The 22,333-nt window shown below is 33.2% G+C and overlaps 2 protein-coding genes across 3 annotated transcripts; both read left to right on the forward strand.

Moving 5' to 3' along the window:
- The first annotated feature begins 995 nt into the window (after window positions 1–995).
- LOC102629071 (uncharacterized) lies at window positions 996–6,453 on the forward strand. Its single transcript, XM_025096764.2, has 8 exons — window positions 996–1,095; window positions 1,220–1,269; window positions 1,995–2,168; window positions 2,303–2,442; window positions 3,385–3,487; window positions 3,914–4,435; window positions 5,068–5,405; window positions 5,945–6,453. Exons 3-8 carry the CDS (start codon window positions 2,000–2,002, stop codon window positions 6,101–6,103), a joined length of 1,431 nt encoding a protein of 476 aa, XP_024952532.2. The 5' UTR covers window positions 996–1,095; window positions 1,220–1,269; window positions 1,995–1,999; the 3' UTR covers window positions 6,104–6,453.
- A 4,396-nt stretch (window positions 6,454–10,849) lies between these two features.
- LOC102615576 (protein argonaute 4B-like) lies at window positions 10,850–22,274 on the forward strand. 2 transcript variants are annotated; one of them, XM_025096742.2, is made up of 23 exons: window positions 10,850–10,902; window positions 16,300–16,535; window positions 16,646–16,851; window positions 16,927–17,151; window positions 17,250–17,386; window positions 17,478–17,575; window positions 17,662–17,759; window positions 17,872–18,037; window positions 18,121–18,237; window positions 18,317–18,424; window positions 18,548–18,610; window positions 18,696–18,809; window positions 18,889–19,054; window positions 19,151–19,263; window positions 19,369–19,506; window positions 19,664–19,794; window positions 19,958–20,023; window positions 20,451–20,514; window positions 20,592–20,703; window positions 20,806–20,879; window positions 21,108–21,202; window positions 21,316–21,347; window positions 21,783–22,274. In XM_025096742.2, exons 2-23 carry the CDS (start codon window positions 16,311–16,313, stop codon window positions 21,956–21,958), a joined length of 2,724 nt encoding a protein of 907 aa, XP_024952510.2. In that variant the 5' UTR covers window positions 10,850–10,902; window positions 16,300–16,310; the 3' UTR covers window positions 21,959–22,274. The 2 variants fall into 2 exon arrangements, with proteins under 2 accessions (XP_024952510.2, XP_015383607.2); XM_015528121.3 differs by lacking the exon at window positions 10,850–10,902 and adding an exon at window positions 15,026–15,176.
- The last annotated feature ends 59 nt before the right edge of the window (window positions 22,275–22,333 follow it).

Here is a 22,333-nt window from a genome sequence, read left to right on the forward strand (position 1 = left end):
ATTTCAAACATTTAAAGACTTTTTATTTTGCCACCAGAAAGGCTGGATTGGCAATTTCCAGTTCTAAAGTTTCTTTATTTCAAACAAAAGTCAGATTCCTTGGTCATCATATTTCTAAAGGAACAATCACTCCAATCGAGAGATCTCTTTTGTTTGCTGATAAATTTCCTGATAAAATTCTTGACAAAACCCAATTACAAAGATTTCTTGGAAGTTTAAATTATGTTCTTGATTTCTGTCCTAATATTAATAGGATGTCTAAACCCTTGCATGATAGATTAAAGAAAAAACATGTTCCTTGGACAGATGAACATACCAAGATTGTAAAGCTTATAAAGAATTCTGTGAAAAGCATCCCATGTTTATATCTTGCTAATCCTACATTACCTAAAATTGTTGAAACTGATGCATCTGATTTAGGTTATGGAGGCATATTAAAGCAAAAAGAAAATGATAAGGAACATATAGTACAATATGTTTCTGCACATTGGAATGATTGCCAGAGAAATTATTCTACTATCAAAAAAGAAATCTTTTCCATTGTTTTATACAGAAGTAAATTCATATTCAATCCACCAACTGTAGATTTTTAAATTTTTAATCTAATATAATCTAATTTACGAATCAAATTTTTACTGATCGGATTGAATTCTGAACATTCGTAGCGAGGGTGTCAAAATTATAGTCGGTGTTTGGTTACAAGAATAGAGCTCTTTCCCTCCTTTCGTAAGCGTAATCCAAACACAAGCGCCAAAAAACGTCCATCCGATACGCGAATGCCACGTGGGGAGTACAGCCAGAAGAAGCATTACTTACCCAGGGTTAAATAAAAACATATGCTGAGGTGGATCTTAATCGTACACGTGTCACGAAATCACCCGGACACAACTGACGCCGTAAAGTAACAGTGACCGTTGGATCCCGCTTCATTGACGTCCACTTTCTCCTTCCTCTGAAATATAAAAGTTGAATCCAGCGATCAAAGTTCTAAATCCGCTGGTACCAACCTTTCTCCCTCTTCTGTCTCGTCACTGAGATTGAGATTGAGATAGAGACAGAGGAGGTCTCTCAGCTGAAGCTATCCGTACGGTACAGGTATCTCAATATTCTTTTTGCGAATTTTTTTATTTTTTATTTTCGAGCTAATTTTAATTTTTGATTGAAGTTACGGTGATTTGATATTACTTACATTTCTTACCTGTGGTTCTCTTTTTTTCAAGAATCTGTCTTTTTTTAATACGCTGTCGTATCGAATTCAGTGTAGTCTTGGTTACTACTGTTCTTAAGTATTTAGGCAAATCAAGCCTTTTTAATACCTGAATTGTGACCAAATTTATGCATTTGGGTACAAGCTTTCGAGTCGAAAACTAATTGTAGGATTTCAGATCTTTAAGATTGCATTTTGTTTCCGTGAACTTTTAGGACGGTTAATATGGGATTAAAAAAAAAAAAAAACTCATATTGTGGACTTAATGTAATATATATAATAGATGCTTTGTTAGCTTTGCTTGTTTAATTTTTATTTCTTTTTCTATAAGAAAACCTGAAGAAAAGAAATAAAAACTGAAGAAAAAATCTGCTGTCTATGATACCTTTGCTTGATGCTAGGTTCCAGCATATGCATACTTGGTCTTTGATAATAATAGAAATTTGAAACCTCAGTCTACTGTTGGACTATTGTTAGACTTTGAAAAGGGATAGAGATTTAAGATTCAATTGTTTGGTACACCAGGGATTTTTTTTTTTTTTTTGGCCGTACATGTTTAGAGTTTCCTCCTTATCATGCTGAACCATCAATAGCAGTTACTTCCCTATGTAAAAACGTATTTAAGAATGCATAAGTAACTCTTTTTTTTTTTTTTTTAATTTGTGTCTTGTGAATATTCAAAAAAATTTCAACTCATGTGCTTTATTCCTGTGATTTGGATCCGAACAGGGACTGTGTTAGGCATTTTATTTTAAACTGTATTTGAAGTATTCTTCGAACATCATAGATCCAATGCCAGCCCTTAAAATGAAAGCTAAAGCAAGTGCGACTTGCATTAGGGAAGTAAGTTGTCTGCATGTTACTCAGAAGTCAAGGAAGATATCAAAGGATTCATGTTCCCTTGTGCGGTTGTGTTGTGAAACAGCAGAATTGGATACATCAGTTCAGAATTGTAATAATGGTAAGCTTAAAGATCTGATATATGTCAATGCATTAGCTAGAATAAGATAAGAATCATATTGCAACGTCATTGAGGTTAGGCCGTAGTAGTTTCAACTGAATTTCTGACTATTTCATTTAATCTGCATATTACAGACTCTAGCAAAGTTGTATTGTCTGCAACAGAAAATGGACATAATGAAGCCAGTCACTGTAAAACATGGTATGATGGAGAATATCCTGCATTTCAAAAATGGTTTTCATCTGCTGAAGATCCTGTACTTGTTAGAAAAATGGTAAGGACTGTATTGTTATACACCTGTATGTTGCACTCGCCCCTACTACAAAATTTTGATAATTATTGCCTTTCATTCTCACTTCCATCCCTCTATTTAATGCTCTTTTTCAATCAAACAATATCTGTAGCTGATTAAATCGTAAACAGGCAAGTATAGGATTTAACCGATGCATGATGAAAGCATAGTAGAGTTATTATTACTGATTTAAACAAACCAGCTCAAACATTTATGTTTCCTTCTAGAAAAAGTTCTAAACTTGCAATGAAATATTGTTTGGGTGAAAAGTAAAGTTGCCTAAACATACAGATTTAATATACCTTGAAGATTCCCAACAATGAGAAATTTCCAGTTTGAATCTGTTTTGTCCTCGAATCCTGTAATAAAGATTTTATGGACTGTCAAAGATGTGACAGTTGCGTAACTTTAAGTGGAGGACACCAGATTGAATTACATCTACATTCTATTCTGATCAAGTAATATTCTCCTTTCTTTTTTTGGTTGTGCTAGTGGAAGGATCATAAAATGTGAATAAATGATCTTTGTTTCTTAGCAAAAAATGTGAATAAGTGATCACATTTTTCCTTGCTTAATTCTTTTCAACTAATGTTGATAATTGGCTCCATTGATTCCATTGCTGCCCTACCAAAGTAAAATTTACATGGATGATCATGCCCAGTAGTGTCAACCTTAAGCCCAATGGATGATGACTCTCTCAATTCTGATGAGCAGTGAGATTTAGGTTTTCAGTGAAATTTTTGGCATCATATTCTTCTACAATAATTCTTCTTTTTTATTTTAATTTTTCTCTTTTTCTTTGAGTTGAAATCCTATCCATAAATTAGTTTGTTCATAGATCCATTTTATTGATCTAGTTAGTTGAAGCATTTGCAACTATAGTCCTTCAGCTATTTAATTCTGTTTAAACGATTTATTCTGTAGGATTCTCCACCTCCTGCATGTCCCACAAATTTTGAAGCAATAACTTCTCATGTCACAGATGGCAATGGCATTCATTTCGAATCAATTGCTCAAGATGATGAAGGTACCATTTAGAATTATATTAAGCAAATGCCATAGTCTTTTCATGGCTTTTATTTAGGATAGTGGCTGTTTCATCTGATTTAGAGAGTTTCTGAACTTCATTTTATCCAGCATTCTTAATCCAAAAAACAATTGTTTACTGTTCAAGTTTGCTATTATTACTCAGGCTAAAAAAAGTTCTATTATAGTTATACTGCAACTGCTGAAATGAGTTAATCTGATGAAATGTTAAGTGGCTCACCATTGAGTAGTTTTAAATTTGAAACCCATTTTGTGGTCTCATCATAAATATCAGGGAACAGGATGCATTTTTCATAGATCTTTTCTTTGGTCTTTCCGTTTTGGTTTTTGACGCATAAAGTAGTTCATGACATTGTGCTTTTTCCCTAATATTGCTTATGGTTTCTTTCATCTCATATTGTGTTAGGATATGAGGGTGGTCCTGCTGTTCCAGATATGAAAGCTGATGACTATGATAATTGGATCAGTGAGTCATCTGGTTGTCACACCTCTGATGTTCTGGATTACTATATCTCGGACATGAATGTTTCTGTACTCAATGGGATTAGAGGACTTGATGATATTCTGAATGATAATCTTTTCGTTAACTCAGGTTATGTTGGGCAAAATCTGATGCTTGATATGACTGAGGAATCTATGAAGTTGCCTGCCCTTAAGGAAAAAGCAGAGATGGTGGATATGAATTCTGCTGGATTATGTCAAGAGCTTACCAAAAATTCTGATTATTCAGAGTCTTTTCTAGTGAGCCACTATGATCAGGAAGTTGATGTTAACTCTGGCAATGTTGATTTAGATGAAGTAGATTTTGATCCGCAGTTGTTCATTAGAAATTTTTTGGACCTATCCGACATGGATCCCGATCTGTTGCCGGCATTAGTGCCCAAGGAAACTGAAAGGAAGCGTGTCACCTTAGTTCTTGATCTGGATGGTAAGAAGAGGATTGCTTGTTTGTTATTTCATCCAAGATTTAAGGGCATATTGATTTTCACTTATGTTATTTTAATAGGATTATTTACTTCACAGTGTTGGAGTTTGTTGACAATCTTTCAGTGCCATGATAATGAATTCTGTTGATACCTTTTTCTATTATGTTAAATCAATCGAACCACTTGAGTGAATCTAATTGTAAGACCTCACAATGAGTAAAATGGCCTTATGGCTTGATGATCTTTTGATCAAGTGTCTTATCATATCATTAAATGCAGTTGATTGCTTATTCTTAAGGTTTTTAGCAACCAAGTAATTTGCAACTTCACTTCAGTTGCCTAACTAAAATGTTGCAATAAGTAATTTAAATTTTCCTTCTATGTTTTGGCAGCTTTCCTAAAACAATCTCTGTTAGTTAAGATGAACATTTGTGTGAAAGAATCCTAAAGCCAATTAGGTTGGAGTGAAGCCTTATTATTTGGATGTCAGTTCAATCTTACTGAATATTGGTTCCAATGTGAGAAGCTTGATATATTTATTTATTTATTATAATTATTTTTTTAAGCATGTAGCAAAAGTGTGTTCATTATAAATCCTTGCGTAGTTGTTCATACCTGGCTGAAATTTTTGCAGAAACACTTGTCCACTCAAGCACGGAACCCTGTGATGATGCGGACTTTACCTTCCAAGTTTTCTTCAACATGAAAGAACATACTGTATATGTAAGGCAAAGACCCTTCCTTCGGACATTTTTGGAGAGAGTGGCAGAGATGTTTGAAATCATTGTTTTTACGGCCAGTGAAAGCGTTTACGCAGAAAAGCTGCTGGATATTCTGGATCCTGATAGAATGCTTATTGCTCGACGTGCATACCGGGAATCATGCATATTTTCTGATGGTAGCTACGCCAAGGATCTGACTATTTTGGGAGTTGACCTGGCAAGAATAGCTATAATTGACAATTCCCCACAGGTATCTGTCTACCTTTTTTTTTTTGGGGGGTTGGTTTTTTTGGTTTTCCATGTTTTATTTCAAAGTTTTGCACTCTGTCGTTTACTTTCAAGAAAGACCTAGGATTGATAATTTGTAGATTATCTCTAAAAAATCAGATCGAACGAATCTTTATTTGAAATGACTGTATTGTCAGCCATTGTTGTCATTTTAGGTCACTCCCAAACTCTAATTTTTCCTGAATGTTTTAGGGAGTTATGTTCAGGATAGGTTCTACCTTTACATTTTGCGTGAATTAATCAACCTCAAGATAAACAAGGACCTTGGAGAAGTTTTCCATAGTTAGCCATTGATGACATATTTTGGTTTTTATTTTGGACTTATTATTTTCATTTTTCACATGGTGGATTTGGCCTTTCACTTCCATAAATTTCTTTTGTGTTGTTGGGGGGGCGGGGGGGCGGGGGAGAGCAGTACTATTTGGGACTCAGTCATCATCGCAACTGTGATATATATACTGAAATATTAATCACCTTTATTTATTTATTTTTAATTTTCAGGTGTTTCGGTTGCAACTGGATAATGGTATTCCTATCGAGAGTTGGTTTGATGATCCATCAGACTGTGCTCTAATCTCGTTACTTCCCTTTTTAGAGACCTTGGCTGCTGCCGATGATGTACGTCCCATCATTGCTGAAAAATTCAGTATCAAGGTATAATTCCTTCCATCATGTCCCACCATTCAAATCAATGGTCAGTTCTCCCTTTCAAGAAAAAGGCACAAGGTTCAACTTTCCATTCATGTTAAAGATCTTGCCTCTCCCAAGAAGTCCCCAACTCATTAATTATACTAAATGTACAGCTAGTGATTGTTGATTCAGATAAAATATTACTTACACATCCTATTTATTTCACATAGTAGTCGTTACGAATAACTAAAGTTTCTTGTGTCCAATAGTATTGTCTTTGAGTGTAATCAATTTTGAAGGGTGTTCTATTTGCAGTCAAATCTTAGATCTTTGTATATGAGCAATTTTATAGTGAAAGGAAGTTGTTAGTTCAGGTTTCATTAGTTGCTATAGCTTGTGAAATTCATTGTTGTATCGCCTGGAAATTATTTCTTGTTCCTTGTATGATTTAGATGGAAAATATAAATTTGTTTAATTGATGAAATGAAAATGATATTTGATATGAATGTAAAATTTATATGAATGTTATTGATCAAGTCATTTACATGCGACATAGTTTTGGCACATTTAGTTGGTCAGAAAGTCAATCAAACCGGAACACCTTAAACTACCCCGGTTGTAGGATATAATACCCTTTAACATGTTGTAATTGGACACTGCATGATAAAGTATTGTTTTTATTGTAACAAAAATTATATGCAGATTAAGCATTATCAAGGAGTTAAAAAATGCAGATTACTATGGAGCAATGATGCAGATTTGAACTTTTTTTTTTTCAACTGCATTCTTATTCTTGTACTTCAATAATGTAAAATGTTCAACCTGTGCTGAATTTTTTTACATGTGAAAACACAACATGAAAATGAAAGGATGATTGAGTTTCTTCACTTTTTAAATGTTCCCCACAAAAAGTTTATTTTAAGTTAATTTAGAAATGTCTCCTTCCCACAGTTTTGATAATCATAAATGAAAAGCAGGTGGTAAGTAAATTAAGATAGCTTTTTTTTTTTTTTGAAATGATGAATTGAGATGGTTGATCATAAAGCTGCAGGGTGTGTGTGTATGTTTTAAATAACTGATAAAACTTTACTAATATTTATAATAAAAAATCGATCAGGACTCTCTTAGATAATTTTGTTATAGCACAGTCAAAAGTTTTACTCTTCAACATAATACTGAAGGATATCTATTCTACCCTAAATTATGGAGAGAGAATTCTATCTTTACCTAATTTTATTGGGAGGGGAAACTCGAACTCATACACTCAAACCTTTGAATGCAAGGAGTATGTTGGAGATAATAAAAATTGTAATAATTGACTGCTCATAGATTAAGACAAATAGATCCAAAACAAACATTAGGAGATGTTAACGAGAAAGTTTTAACATCTTGTTTTTGAAACATACAAATATAAGAGTGAATAATAATGAAATCTCATACCATTATCTTGAGTTAGATTCGAATCCAAAATGTTTGTATCGCAATGGTAAAGTTTATAAGTAGAACCGACTAGCACTCATGAATAATGAAAATATTGTTAGTTCGCTGAAGATTATCCTAATATTATTTACATCACCTATTTATACTAAGTTAATTTATATTATGTTATTCATAGTAATAAATTACAGAAAGTAGTGTACAAAAAGGCTTTTTTTTTTTTTTGAATGTATTGAACTTAAAACTCTTGTTTCATGAATCATCTTGCTGAATCAACTTAGTTCACCTTATGTAGCAATCTTATTGAATTAAATTAAACGACTTTACTCAAGGAGCGCCGCTTGTCTTTAATATTTATTGTTTCCTTAAAATCCATTTAGCACAACAACCTACCTTTTGGTCTCAACAAGATCACTCATCAATTAATTTCTCAGAATAGACTAAGATTTCAACAAAGCAAACAACCTCTTAATCCTGACGAGATCAATCATCAAATGATGTCTAAGAATATATAGACTAAGATGAGACCACTGCCAGGGCTAGGGTTTCCGACTTCTACTGCTTCTATGATTCCTTCTATAAAGAGTCCGAGATTCCATAATTACTTGGTTTTACTCGCTATGAAGTAATCACCTTAAATTAGAACTCTTGATACTTCGTTAATCACGCAGGCTAGCTAAAACAAAAACATCGCAAATACTTTCTTTCATGATGATTAATTCACCATAATACAGCAATAAAATCCTAACAAAATCAAAGAGTTGAAATGATAAATAATTATAATGACAGGACCCTACACTCACAATTGTGAGGGTTGATGTGCTTATTTGCTTACTTAATTATGATATATAATTAAGTGAAGACAATATTCTCCCTTTCGAAATGTGAGTGGAATAGATATCCCTCTAATATTTGAGAGGGTAAAATCTTAGCAGTATTATTTAAGAATTAATGTAAACTAGTTTCACTAATTGTCTGATTGTAAATATCAGTTGTAAATCTCATATAATATGAGTTGTAATCTAAGCATTAATCTCATATAATTAAAAAAATAATAATTATAACATTGATGCTACATTGATAAGCAATAGCACGTAATTGCTCTATATCCCTAACAAAGAGATTCATCAAACTGTTGTATCATTAGTCACCAATGTCAAGGTTATATTTATATGTTTTGAGTTAAAATCTTATAATAACAACAGAAAAAATAAAAAAATAAGTCTTATTTTTCCAGTAACAGAAGGGGTTCAGTTCATAAGACAAAGCTGTGATACAAGACAAAACAAAACGAAACCAATCAAGAGCAAAAACTGTGACCTCTCTGAATTCTGAAACGCTGCAGATGCATAGGCGTAGCTGAAAAGCCGCTGCAGGATTCAACGTACGACTTGTCGCAGGTTTTTGCAATTTTCGGCTATCTCGCTTGGGTCGAGCATCCGACAATGACAACTAACAGAAATTTGGAATTCCTTTTTCTCAGCTCATAGCACCTGTCCTTCCTTGTGTCCATTTTTGGCTTTACTTTCTTAAATATAATTTTTCTTTTTAGCTGCCAACTCAATAGCTCTATTGATGATGATAAATGATAATCCCCAATTTTATAATTAAGCATGGTTAAATTTGGAACCTTTGTTATATTTTATTTTTTAGAAAAAAAAAATTCAAAGTCCAAATTGATTTTTTTTCTTTTTTTAAGTTCTCCACCATGTCCGAGATCCAAATACAAATAATCAATTGAAGAAAACTATTTGAAGATAACTCGATTAAGGCTGTGTTTACTTGCTGGAGTGGGAGTGAGGAGTGAGGAGTGTGGATTCCTCCGACTCCAGCGTTTACTTCCTCAAAATGGGAAGAGATTGGGAATCTCACTCCATGGGCCCCACTCATTTTTGGAGTGAGGAGTGGGAGTGGGACTCCATTCCCACTCCCACCTCTCCTAGTCCCACTCCCACTCCCACCTCTCCCTTTTTTACCCTTTTATTTTTAATTTAATTTAATATTTTATAATTAATAAAATAAAATAAATAATATTATGTTATATTTATTTGAATAATAATATTATATTTAACTAAATAATAATTTGCATTGATTCTAAGTTAAAATTATTTTAAAATAATATTATTATATTAATAGAGAATTAATAAATATAATATTATTATATTTATTTTAAAAATAATAGTACTATATTTATTTAATATTAATAATAATAAATAGTTTATTCTAAGAAAATATTAATTTTGTACTAAATAATATTATATTATTATTTTATATAATAATAAATTTAATATAATTATATTAAATAAAATAAAATAAGGTTTCATTTTATATTAAAATTAATAATTTATTGTTCATAATTAAGAATATTAATAATTATAATAAATTTACAAATATAATAAAATAAATATTACTCATTAAATATATTTTTTATTAGTTTTGTATTAAAAACTATAATTCTTTAAATAAGGATAAAATTGTAATTTGAAACTATTTACTCCCAATCAAAGACAAAGTAAACACATAAATTGGATTCTGATCTCTATTCTATGCTTTCATTTCAGTGTAAGTAAATAACCTACTCCCACTCCCACTCCACACTCCCAATCCTAGGATTCCCAATCCAATCCAAAAAGTAAACGCTACCTATGTGTAAATGTGGAGGAACTTACCTTCATGACAAAAAAAAGGGGGAAAAAGAAAAGAAAAGAAGAGAAAAGAAAGAAAAGCGGTCTTTGTAATTGTCTATTGCTTGCCTTTCACTATATGGGAAAATTGTGTTATTGGCTTATTGCATCCCTTTGATTTTAACCCCTTCCAAACTGAGGCAATCCCACTAATTTTACTCATATTTCAAGAGGAAAATTGGAGATTAAATGGAAAGAAAACGACCGCACCGCCTTTCTGAACTTGGAGTTAACAGTAGTCATTACGGTTTCAAAAAATTGTCCCAAAGTAGCAAATATGCTTTCCATTTTTTCTCCTTTGTTCTTTTCATATTTCTCTTTCATGGACTTGGCCTACATTGAACAAACCCATATTTTGAATGCTCTTTTGAGTTTAAAGGTGGCCAATGGGCCGGACGGCACGAGGCACGGCACTAGCACGGCACATGTCCGTACAGCACGGCATAGCACGAGCACGTCTCGGTAGACCACGCGGCACGGCATGGCATGAGCACGTCTCTAATGTACATTTGCTTGCAATTGCATTACTAATATTAGAAGAAGAGAAGGGTCAGAGTCGTCGTCTCCACTCGTCTCCCTTTAGGTTTTAGCTTTTGCTTTCCTCTTTGTTTCTCTCTCTCTCTCTCTCTTCAAGAAGAAAAGAAAAGAAAGAACAATAAAAATAAAAATAAAAACTTTGGTTTTGATCTGACCTGAAAATCTTAAGGGGTATATTTGTTCGTTCACTTGCATTCTCTTTTTCTATTTTCTTTTGTCTTTTTTTTTTTTGTTCTGTTAGTGAGTAGTGACAATGTGGGTTTTGTTTCTCTATTTTTTGAGAGTTTGGTGCTGCTTTCTCACGTTAGTTTGTACACTTGAGTGTTGTTGTTTTTTTCTTTTTCTTTCATGAGCTTGATGTTGTTTTCACATGTTTCTGTTTTTTCCAAACTTTCTTTCTGTTTTATCTGTTGCCAGTGTTTTCGCATAGCGTTTTCAGAGTATTCACTGTTACCAGCGTTTTCTTGCCTTTTCTTTCCAGGAGTTTTATTTCTTTTTTGGATTTTGATTGTTGGTTTCTTTTTCTTTCTTTCTTTTCCAAAGTGTTTACCGAAAGCGTAATAAGCACGTTTCATTTTTTAATGAAAGTAAACGTCAAATTTTATGATTTTATAAATAATTTAAAATTGAATCTTTTAATATCTTTTATTGGCTCAATTTTTTAAATTTATTTAATTCTTAGTTTCAAAAAAATTATAATTGATTTATATTTATAATTTATTAAATAAATAATACATATAATGATTTTATAAATATGTATTAATATTATTATAAACTATGATATATGACTCTACGTAATTCCAAGTTAACAATTAATTTAACCCTTAAAAAAATATTATTATTATTATGTTAAGTGCTAAAAAAGAATTCTAATACCATAAAGTCAAACCTAGAAACTAATATTACATTCTCTTATTATTATTAATTTATTATTATTGAATATGAACTTGAGTTTTGAATTTTTTATTCTATTAAATTTAAATAAAGGCATATGGATCCAAAAAAAAATACATAAGCTTGAAAAAAAAAAAGACAACTTGGCATACGCTCTTAAAAAAAGAAGAAGCTTAGTGGGCTATTTTTCCTAAGCACGAGCACGTGCGGGCACGGCACGTGTGCCGGATTGGCACGGCACGAAATGAATAGTGAGCACGGCACGACACGAGCATGAGCACGAGCACGCGTGGGCTTCCTTTGATGGGCCTGGGCCAGCACGGCACGGCCCGTTGGTCATCTGTAATTGAGTTCAATATTATGATGAGATTTTTTTTTTTGGCCCCTCTGGATTAAAGATGGGAAATTTTACATTGCAAACAAGTGAAATTTATAATTCACAATTTTAATGTTATATCTAGTATTAGAAAAATATGTTGGAGGAATCGACAAAGTCAAGCGTCCGTTTCTTACTTTAACTAACTCAATTTGTGAATTGTTCATTGACGCGGAAGGAGAGAATAGAAATCTTCTCCTATCAAGTCGAAATTTTTGTTTGCACCATCTTCATCCTTGTATCAATATGTTGGTATTACAATAAACAAAGTATTAATAAATATTCTTTTCTTTTCTAGTAAACCATGTATCATGATGTCACTCAAAAACTACTTTTGTTTAGTTATTATATTACCAAATACATTAAAAATTGAGTTTGATAAATGCATCAGAAATTTGTTGAGATTTGTGTCAATGTATTATGTTAAGTCCATTATTTATAGAGTTGACATTTTATGGCAAGTCTGCTTAAATTGAAATATTATTTATTACATATCTTGTAATAGGGATTAATTTATTAATTCCTTTTTTTAGTGAGATTTCAATTTATTATAAATATTTATTTCCTAATTTAATTAGATGTCTAATTTAGTAAGTCAATTAATGATGAGATTCTATAATTGGTGCATGAGATCTATTTAGAGCAATAAGTTGGTTCGACAGAAAGTTTATTAAATGCTCTAGATATTTCTTGGGAGATAAGAAAGGTAAGAAAATCATATTTATTCCTATTCAGAATCATCATAATTTTAAGAGGAATGAAACTCTTATTTGAAAAGAATCCAAGTCTTTTAAGACTTGCTATTTTTATCAAACCCTAGTGTCTATATAAATAGAGGTATTTCACAATTGAACGTGCACAACAAAGCGCATAAAACGGAGAAGCAAAATTCGACCTCCTCACTAGAGAGTCTAGATTTGGCGCATAATGTTGTATTGATTTATTTACTTATCTTCTTTTCATCTCTGTTGAGAGTTTATGTGGATTTTGGATTATTAGACATTGAAGAATTGAAGAATTGTTATTGATCACTTGTGGATCAAGAGGGATAGCAATTATTCAAGAGAAGCAGATTTAGTTTAAGGTTGAGTAAACTATATGGTGATAAACTGTAAGTAAAAGTAAAGTTTGGTAAATCCATAGGTTGTAACATCTCAACTTAGTGAATTATTTTTCATCTGAGCGTGGCCTCGTGGATATAGGATTGATTAATTCAAACCACGTAAAAATCTCCGTGTCATTTAATTTCTACAATTTATTGTGTTTTTAGAAATTAATATTTTTTATGCGGATAAACAATAACTGTGAATAGTAATCATAAACAGTAACGATGAATAGTGTTTTTAAAAAATTAATTAAACTATTAATTTAGGGTTTTAATTGCCTACATCCATTTTCAATAGATCTAAATTTCTTTCATATATTTGAAGCCTAGTCTAAAAATCCAACCCAAGATAGCTCCCAAAGTTAGGGAAGCAAAAACTCTCACGCTCCTAACATACAGGGAGACTTGCACTCTCAACCTCAATAAATAAGCCAAGAATATACAAACCACTTAAAGTAAAGCGTTAATTAACTATAGAAAGTGCAAACTCTTAAAGAATATAAAGAATATGACAAAAAAATGACATAGATTTAATCAAAGCAAAAAAGAAAAAACAAAAACTAGAAGCCTTTGATCTAATATTACCAACTCAAGATCTCCAAACTCATAAGAATATCCTATCTATATTTATAGATTTGAATCCTCATTGGAACATTTCAATATATATATGGTTCTTCTTTAGTGAGATGTCAACAATTTTTAAATTTCGAATGTCTGCATTTTAGAAAATGTGGATTTAGGCTTCACAACATTGTCAATTGATTTTTCTTTTAATTTTTAATATATTAAAAGCCTTCAATAATGTTGTAAAACCACAAATCAATATTTTAAAAAGTGCAGGCACTCGCATTTGACTAGAGATGGCTTTAAGTATAGCGAACTAGGTGGTCAACTAAGGTCATGTATGTAATATGTTAGGAAGGCCCTATTGTGATCACCTAGACCCCCCATAAATTAAGAAGACTATGTTTTTAGTTCATTAGCATACTCAAATTAATAGATTTTTTAAATTACTTAAGTTACTTATAAGATGAAAGCCTATCTTTAGGCTCTTTTTGATTGATAATTATCTTATAATTAAGAAGTTTTATAGAAATTCTATACTTAATAATCTTAATGTTAAATAATTGTGATTAATAATATTGTCTAACCATTAATTTATTATTAGTTTTTCTAAAAAAATGATTAAATTATTTATTTATTTAAAAATTTAGTTTTTTAATATTATAAAATTTCTTGCGCTCTTCTCTATAAAGAAAATTATTATTATTATTGGTTCACTTTTGAAGTAAAAAAAAAATAGTTTCTTGAAATAATAGTTCTAAAAGAAGTAAAAAAGATATCTTATTGACTGGTTTTATTTTTTTAAATTTCTCATGTCTTATTAATTGTTGATATATCGTTAAAAATTGATTGAATTTTTAGTTATTTTATGTTTCTTTGAGTGTTGAGGCTAGTGAAAGTAAGAAGGTCTCATAAAAAAATTTTACCTAAAACCCCAATATTTTGGAACCGGCTTTGTGCCTGACAACGATTATATATATATACACAATTTTATAAAACCTAGAAAGAAATCATATCTAAATTAAGTGCAACATGATAACCCACGTTATTGAACACGAAATAATGAAACCAACAACAAGAATCCTACTTGTTAAGTGGGTTAATAATTATGTATTAGTTAGTTAACAAGTAGGTAGTAAAAATTAATTTGTATTAGTAGTAATGAGAGTATTTTATAACAATTATTAAACAAATGAATATGACGCACAAAACAAAAACAAAAGGAGACAAAATCGGGATTAGCGTAAAAAGTGCAAATAATGAGAAATTGAAGGGGCGAAATCATAAATAATAAAACCCCTCTAATTCCGTACGTTTGCGTGCAATTGCATTACTAATATTAGAAGAAGAGAAGGGTCAGAGTCGTCGTCTCCACTCGTCTCCCTTTAGGCTTTAGCTTTCGCTTTCCTCTCTGTTTCTCTCTCTCTCTCTTCAAGAAGAAAAGAAAAGAAAGAACAATTAAAAAAAAAACACTTTGGTTTTGATCTGACCTGAAAATCTTAAGGGGTATATTTGTTCGTTCACTTGCATTCTCTTTTTCTATTTTCTTTTGTCTTTTTTTTTTTTTTTTGTTCTGTTAGTGAGTAGTGACAATGTGGGTTTTGTTTCTCTGTTTTTTGAGAGTTTGGTGCTGCTTTCTCATGTTAGTTTGTACGCTTGAGTGTTTTTTTTTTTTTTTTTCCTTTTCTTTCATGAGCTTGATGTTGTTTTCACATGTTTCTTTTTTTTCCAAACTTTCTTTCTGTTTTATCTGTTGCCAGTGTTTTCGCATAGCGTTTTCAGAGTATTCACTGTTACCAGCGTTTTCCTGCCTTTTCTTTCCAGGGGTTTTATTTCTTTTTTGGATTTTGATTGTTGGTTTTTTTTTTCTTTCTTTCTTTCTTTTCCAAAGTGTTTACCGAAAGCGTTGCATGTGTTTTCCACTGTTTTTGGTTGTTGTTGAGTGTTTTCTACATGTAATTTTTTTTTTGTTCTCGGTTTCGTCTCTGTGTGTGTTTTTGTTTTCTTCGCCTGCTTGCTCGTTGTGTTCTGATAGTCTCTCTCGCTCTCCGTGGTTTCAGAAAACTTGTTTTAAGTAGAAGTTCCATGGTGGCTGTACGCGTTTTCTTTTAAGTGCTTATTAGAATGGTTGCCATTGTTTCCTCTGTTTTCGTTCATATCTTCTTGAGCTTTTCCAAAAAAGTGCTGCCAGTTTGTGAACGAAACGTTGCATGTGTTTTCCTCTGTTTTCGCTTGTTTTTGGAAACTGCTGCTATTGTTTTGTTCATGTGTTGCTGAGTATTTAGATCTTTTTTTTTTAACTTTTCATGTCTCGTGTGATATTTTGATCTGTTTTTCTGGTCCTTGTAATTTTTTAATTTCGTTATTTTTACGTCCAAGTATTGTCTGAAAACAAGTATTTGTATTCAGTGTTTCTGGTTTTCTACTAGAGTTTTCAAAATTCTTGTTTTCCTCGTTTTGTATTCTGTTTTTCTGGCTAAAGTTGTATCCTTTATTCTAAAAGCGTTTTTAGTCAAGTCCATTGAGTGTATCTCAAGTTCTTTGGTTCTTTGTGCTTTTTGTTCCTTGTCAAAGAGATAATAAACTTCCATGACTAATTGTGTTTTTCAATTCTGTCATGTCCGTACAGGTTTTCTGAAAATGGGATCTCCAAGTCATAAGGGATCCGAATACTTGCCGCCGCCGCCGCCCATTATCCCTCCGAATGTTGTGCCTCTTCAGTCCGGAAAGGTGGCAGCTCCGGCCCCGAAACGCCTTCCAATGGCAAGGCGAAATCACGGGACTAAAGGGACGCCTATGACTCTTCTAACGAATCATTTCGAAGTCAGAATGCGCCAGACAGAGGGTTACTTCTGCCATTACAGTGTAATCTCTTTGTGCTCATTATCAAGAGTTAGTCATTGGTTTTTACCATCCGCTTCTGTTGCCAACACATTGATCTTGTACATGGTTTTGTTATTGATTTATTGTTACAGGTTGCTCTATTTTATGAAGATGGTCATCCTGTTGATGGGAAAGGTATCGGGAGAAAAATTCTAGACAAAGTTCAGGAGACCTATAGTCATGAGCTTGAAGGTAAACACTTTGCTTATGATGGGGAGAAGAGCTTGTTCACTCTTGGCTCTTTTCAACGTAAGAAGCTTGAGTTCACGATTGTGGTGGAAGACCTCTCTTCGAATAGGTATATATGTGTGCATTGATATGCTTTAGACTTATTCAATTACCAGTTACTGACTCGGAGGTTTGTTATATGCAGAACTGCACGGAATGACAGCCCGGGAGGTGATGGCAGCCCTGGTGAGGGTGATAGGAAGAGGATGAGGCGTCCATCCAGGTCGAAAGTAATCAGGGTTGAAATTAGTTATGCTGCAAAAATCCCCATGCAGGCAATTGCAAATGCACTGCGGGGTCAGGAAACAGAGCATTTTCAAGAGGCTATGAGAGTTTTGGACATCATACTGAGGCAGAATGCAGCGAACCAGTGAGTGATTAGTTTGGTGTTGTGAATTGCCTAGGCTTAAGAAACAATGTTGCTCAACTCAACACAGGATTATGTTATTGTTTTCTTCTCATGTTCAGGGGTTGTCTTCTAGTCCGGCAGTCTTTTTTCCACAATAATCCGAGAAATTTCGCAGACCTAGGAGGTGGGGTAATGGGATGCAGGGGTTTCCATTCAAGCTTCCGCGCTACACAGAGTGGTCTATCTTTAAACATGGGTTAGTTGCTTTTGCAATCCACTTATGTTATTTACCTGTGGTTCAATTAATCAATTGTCTTTGTGTTGATAATTGTCTTTGTTGTATGCAGATGTATCCACTACAATGATAGTTAAACCTGGCCCAGTGGTGAACTTCCTTCTTGCAAATCAAAATGTTAGAGAGCCTCATCAGATTGATTGGAACAAGGTATAGTTGATAGTTCAGTATCCATGTTTATATATATTTCAAGAAAATTTGTCTTCATTTAGACCCTTGCTTGAATTTGACACCAGGCTAAGAGGGTGCTGAAAAATCTGAGGATAAATACTAATCACTCTAACACTGAATACAAAATCACTGGACTCAGTGACTTACCTTGCAATCAGCAAACGTTAGTTCTCTTTTCTGTTCTGTATCTTGTCTTTCACTCCATGGTTTGTTGCATTACATAAGAAATCACTCTTGTTATTCGCCAACTGAAAATGTGACTTCTAATCTCTCAGGTTTTCTTTGAAACAAAAGAGTGGACATAATGGGGATAGCGATGCTATTGAGATAACTGTCTATGAATACTTTGTTAATAATCGCCATATAAAGTTGGAGTATTCAGCTGATTTCCCATGTATCAATGTTGGGAAACCAAAACGTGCATCTTATATACCGCTTGAGGTGATAATTTAGTTCTTAAAGGTTCTTTTTGTTTATGAGGACGTGACTGTATCATATTTTTATATCCTGTTTCTGCCATGTAGCTTTGCACATTGGTATCACTGCAACGCTATACAAAGGCATTGTCCAACCAGCAGAGGGCTTCACTTGTGGAGAAATCAAGGCAAAAGCCCCAAGAAAGGATGGGGGCTTTGACTGAAGTAGGTTTCATTCCTATATATTGAGGTAATTCATGCATTTCTGCTATTTTCTCTGATTTTAACATGTTTCTTCTTACAGGCCATGAAGAGAAACAATTATGGTGCTGACCAAATGCTTCGTTCTTTCGGTATTTCAATTGGTAGTCAATTTACACAAGTTGAAGGTCGAACTTTACCAGCCCCTAGAGTAAGTACAAAGTCCTTTTTTTCCATGTCTTTTACCTCTGTCATCATTATCAATGTCTGAAATCGATTACTGTAAAGATTTATGTTGTTCCTAATATGCCTGTTTGTTGATGTTATGCTGCAGTTGAAAGTCGGAAATGGAGAAGACTTCTTTCCTCGTGGTGGAAGATGGAATTTCAACAACAAGGTATTGATTTTTCTATGTTCTTTTGACTGTATTTGGTATTGATGACACAAGCCTTTTCTAACGCCAATTTAACATATTTCCACAGAAATTAGTAGAACCGATGCAGATCAAATGGTGGGCTATTGTAAACTTCTCTGCTCGTTGTGATATACGCTCTTTGTGTAATAATCTGATCAGATGCGGAGAAATGAAAGGAATGGTGAGTGTTTTGACAAACTACATTGTGAAATCCTGTCAACACTCACTTGATGCTTATTTCTTATTTCTTTGGCTTGTAGCACATAAATAATCCACATGAAGTTTTTGAGGAGAGTAATCAATTTAGACGGGAGGCAGCACCAATTAGAGTTGAGAGAATGTTCGAAATTATCAAGAAAAAGCTACCAGGGCCACCTCAATTGCTATTGTGTATTCTTCCTGAGAGGAAGAACTCTGACATTTATGGTTGGCTACTTGGGTTCCTTCTTCTTGTTTAAGTTTCTTCTCTGCTATTCTGGTAGTCCTCATATCTTAATTTGTAATAACTTGTTCAAATTTAAGGTCCATGGAAAAGGAAAAATCTTTCAGAGGCTGGCATTGTAACACAATGCATTGCACCCACAAAAGTGAATGACCAATACATAACAAATGTCCTCCTGAAGATAAATGCCAAGGTGAACTCCTCTAAATTTTGTGAACACTTCTAGTTTTCTTCCTCCATATTTGTTTTTTCATGCCTTGAACTTACCATTAGTTGAATTTTTTCCCCGTTTCTATAGCTTGGAGGAATGAATTCCTTGTTGACACTCGAGCATTCTCGTTCAATTCCCTTAGTCTCTAAGCCAGTAACCATGATTCTAGGGATGGATGTCTCACATGGCTCTCCTGGTCGTTCGGACTTGCCATCTATTGCTGCAGTAAATCTATTTCCTTTGAACATTGTTTATTTTGGTTCTGTTTCAAATGATGGGTTTCCTTTCTGAAAGCTTAACTATCTTTGGGTAGAGACTAATCCACAATTCTAGATTTCTATCTGATTTTTTTTTTTTTTTTTTGACATTTGAAATTTTCAAGGTGGTTAGTTCCAGGCAGTGGCCATCAATTTCTCGTTATAGAGCTTCAGTACGGACTCAATCACCAAAAGTTGAAATGATCGCTAATCTCTTTAAGCCAGGATCTGAAACTGAGGACTACGGCATCATCAGGTGAAGAAACAAATTTAACATGCTGATTTCCATCTTTGCACGTGCACCTGCTTTCAAGTTTATTCGATTTCCTGTGTCTTCTCGTAGATCATGAATATAATAACCATCTTCCATTCTGTTTCGCAACTTATCCAGAATACATTTTTGCGTTTTCTGATTGCAGGGAGTTATTTGTTGACTTTTATTCAACTTCAGGGAAAAGGAAGCCTGAAAATATCATCATTTTCCGGTAGCTTTCCAATACTTCTGTTGCTCAGTTATGGTTTCCTTTGACTAATGATTGGATTATTAGGGTGGTAGAATCATTATATTAAATAAGAGAATTTCATTCGTGTAGATTGAACACATTAAGCTGTACCTTTTTACAAATTGAAGTTTTTTCAAGTCTTAGTGATGAAGATAATTATGTGATTTTGTGAATTTGAAGTTCTCGATATGTTGTTTTGATCGCCACATAGCAGCAGCTGATTCCTAATCTCTATTTGCATACCTTTTGCTGTTAAGAAACTTGCTTGAATTAATGACATAAAATTCATTGAATACATTAATTGACTGAAAAAATATAGATATAAAGTACTTGTCATCTTACAACAGCACTCTAACCTTGAACATGTTCATGTACTTCATCGCTTATTTGTTGAGTCTATTTATTTCAGTGATGGAGTAAGTGAGTCGCAGTTTAACCAGGTCTTGAACATAGAATTGGACCAAATCATTGAGGTAATCACAAAAACTCATTGCTTTAATTTCTAAGAGATACTTGCTATATGTGATCATGAGAGTTTTAATGAGTTCAGGCCTCCAAATTCCTTGATGAGAAATGGTCTCCTAAGTTCACTGTGATTGTTGCTCAAAAGAATCATCACACTAAGTTCTTCCAGAGCGGACGTCCTGAAAATGTTCCACCTGGTAAATTTCTTTGCCGACTCTAGAAAAAAACTTGTTTGTTAAATATCCTCTCAATGATTTACTGAACATAAGGCATTTCTCCTTTTTGTTATTTTTGTGCAGGTACTGTTGTTGACAAAGGAGTCTGTCATCCAAGAAACAATGACTTCTACTTGTGTGCTCATGCAGGGATGATTGTGAGTATTGCATTCTCTCAACCTCTGCTATAATTTAAACAATAAATGGTTAGAAAAATGGAAAACTAATATTATAAGGAGGATACATGATTTTCAGAACTATCTGGAAGGCTATAGGCTTACTTCTTACTGCTGTGACCAGATGATGTACTAGTAGGACAAAATAATGTAGATATTTTCGGTTGGATTTTAGTCTTTTACAATTAACGTTCTATTGTTTACAATTAGGGCACATCGCGGCCTACACACTATCATGTTCTACACGATGAGATTGGTTTTTCAGCAGATGATTTGCAGGAGCTTGTTCATTCCTTATCTTATGTGTAAGTGTATATAGTTCTTTTCTTTTGCTTCATCAATGCCATAAAGGGTGCATTTTTTGCCACCTACTGTGTTTTTCTGTTCAATAATCATTTTTGGTGTCTAAATTATGCAGGTACCAAAGAAGCACCACAGCCGTATCTGTAGGTAGTATATTTACTTTCTTTCATTTGTTTTAGTTCTAAGGAAGTGGCAGCAATATTGCTGCAAGCTCATGATCTTGCAGCAGTAGAACGCTGGATAAGAAGCACGATGCTCGCTTATGAAGTTCCCTATAAACACTGCACCTGTATTATGGCTGTATTATGGTGTTTGGCATACAGTAGGCTGGCAATCTCCTTTTGCAAATTGGGTGTTCTGATCTATCTTATTTTTCTATTCTTTTTTATTCTTTCTAATAATGATAGGAAAAAGAAAACGATAGATACTATTTCTTACTAGAGTTCTTTTCCTAAAAGTTATTATTGTAATTCAATTCAGATTTCCTTTCATTTTGTTCTTATTGTTTGCATGTCTTCATTAAATTTATTTCTCTTGATTTTCCTAAAACTCTTGAATGTTTTATTTTGTATGATCTTGTAGTTACACCAATCTGCTACGCCCACCTGGCTGCCGCTCAGATGTCGCAATTCATCAAGTTCGATGAAATGTCAGACACATCTTCCAGTCACAATGCAATGACATCTGCTGGTAGCATCCCTGTTCCTGAACTGCCTGTACTGCATGAAAGAGTGTGCAATTCTATGTTCTTCTGCTAAAGGCATGGCTTTAAAATCTGCAGCGAGAAAGATATAGAGATGGACATCACAGACATACCGTAAAGACATAGATAGAAATATCCTAAACTTGAAAAAATACCTGACCCTGGTCTTTTGGCTTATTGTTCTTTTATGTTCTTATAAGCACTTCAGAGTAATGTCTTAAGTTAAAATTTTGAACAGCAAAGATTTTAGCTGCTGTTGCACTAGACTGATTTGAACATTGTGCTGATGGAATGACTCTTGCGGTCCCTTTTGCTTAATGAATGAACTTTGATGTTTTAATGTGATTATGTCTATTTCCTCGTTTAAAATAAACAAATTATGAGGGACCTACAAATCTGGATGGATTTGGATTTCTCATTAACAGTATAT

This window comes from Citrus sinensis, chromosome 5 (assembly GCF_022201045.2).
Source record: "Citrus sinensis cultivar Valencia sweet orange chromosome 5, DVS_A1.0, whole genome shotgun sequence".
NCBI lineage: Eukaryota > Viridiplantae > Streptophyta > Magnoliopsida > Sapindales > Rutaceae > Citrus > Citrus sinensis.

What these genes read in the sequence shown, in the direction of transcription:
- LOC102615576 (XM_025096742.2), top strand. Translation starts at nt 16,311, where the DNA reads ATGGGATCTCCAAGTCATAAGGGATCCGAATACTTGCCGCCGCCGCCG. An exon ending in GCGGAGAAATGAAAGGAATG is followed by an intron (nt 18,810 to 18,888) that starts GTGAGTGTTTTG and finishes TTTGGCTTGTAG; the next exon opens with CACATAAATAATCCACATGA. An exon ending in GAGGACTACGGCATCATCAG is followed by an intron (nt 19,795 to 19,957) that starts GTGAAGAAACAA and finishes TTCTGATTGCAG; the next exon opens with GGAGTTATTTGTTGACTTTT.
- LOC102629071 (XM_025096764.2), top strand. Translation starts at nt 2,000, where the DNA reads ATGCCAGCCCTTAAAATGAAAGCTAAAGCAAGTGCGACTTGCATTAGG. An exon ending in AATTGCTCAAGATGATGAAG is followed by an intron (nt 3,488 to 3,913) that starts GTACCATTTAGA and finishes ATATTGTGTTAG; the next exon opens with GATATGAGGGTGGTCCTGCT. An exon ending in TAATTGACAATTCCCCACAG is followed by an intron (nt 5,406 to 5,944) that starts GTATCTGTCTAC and finishes TTTAATTTTCAG; the next exon opens with GTGTTTCGGTTGCAACTGGA.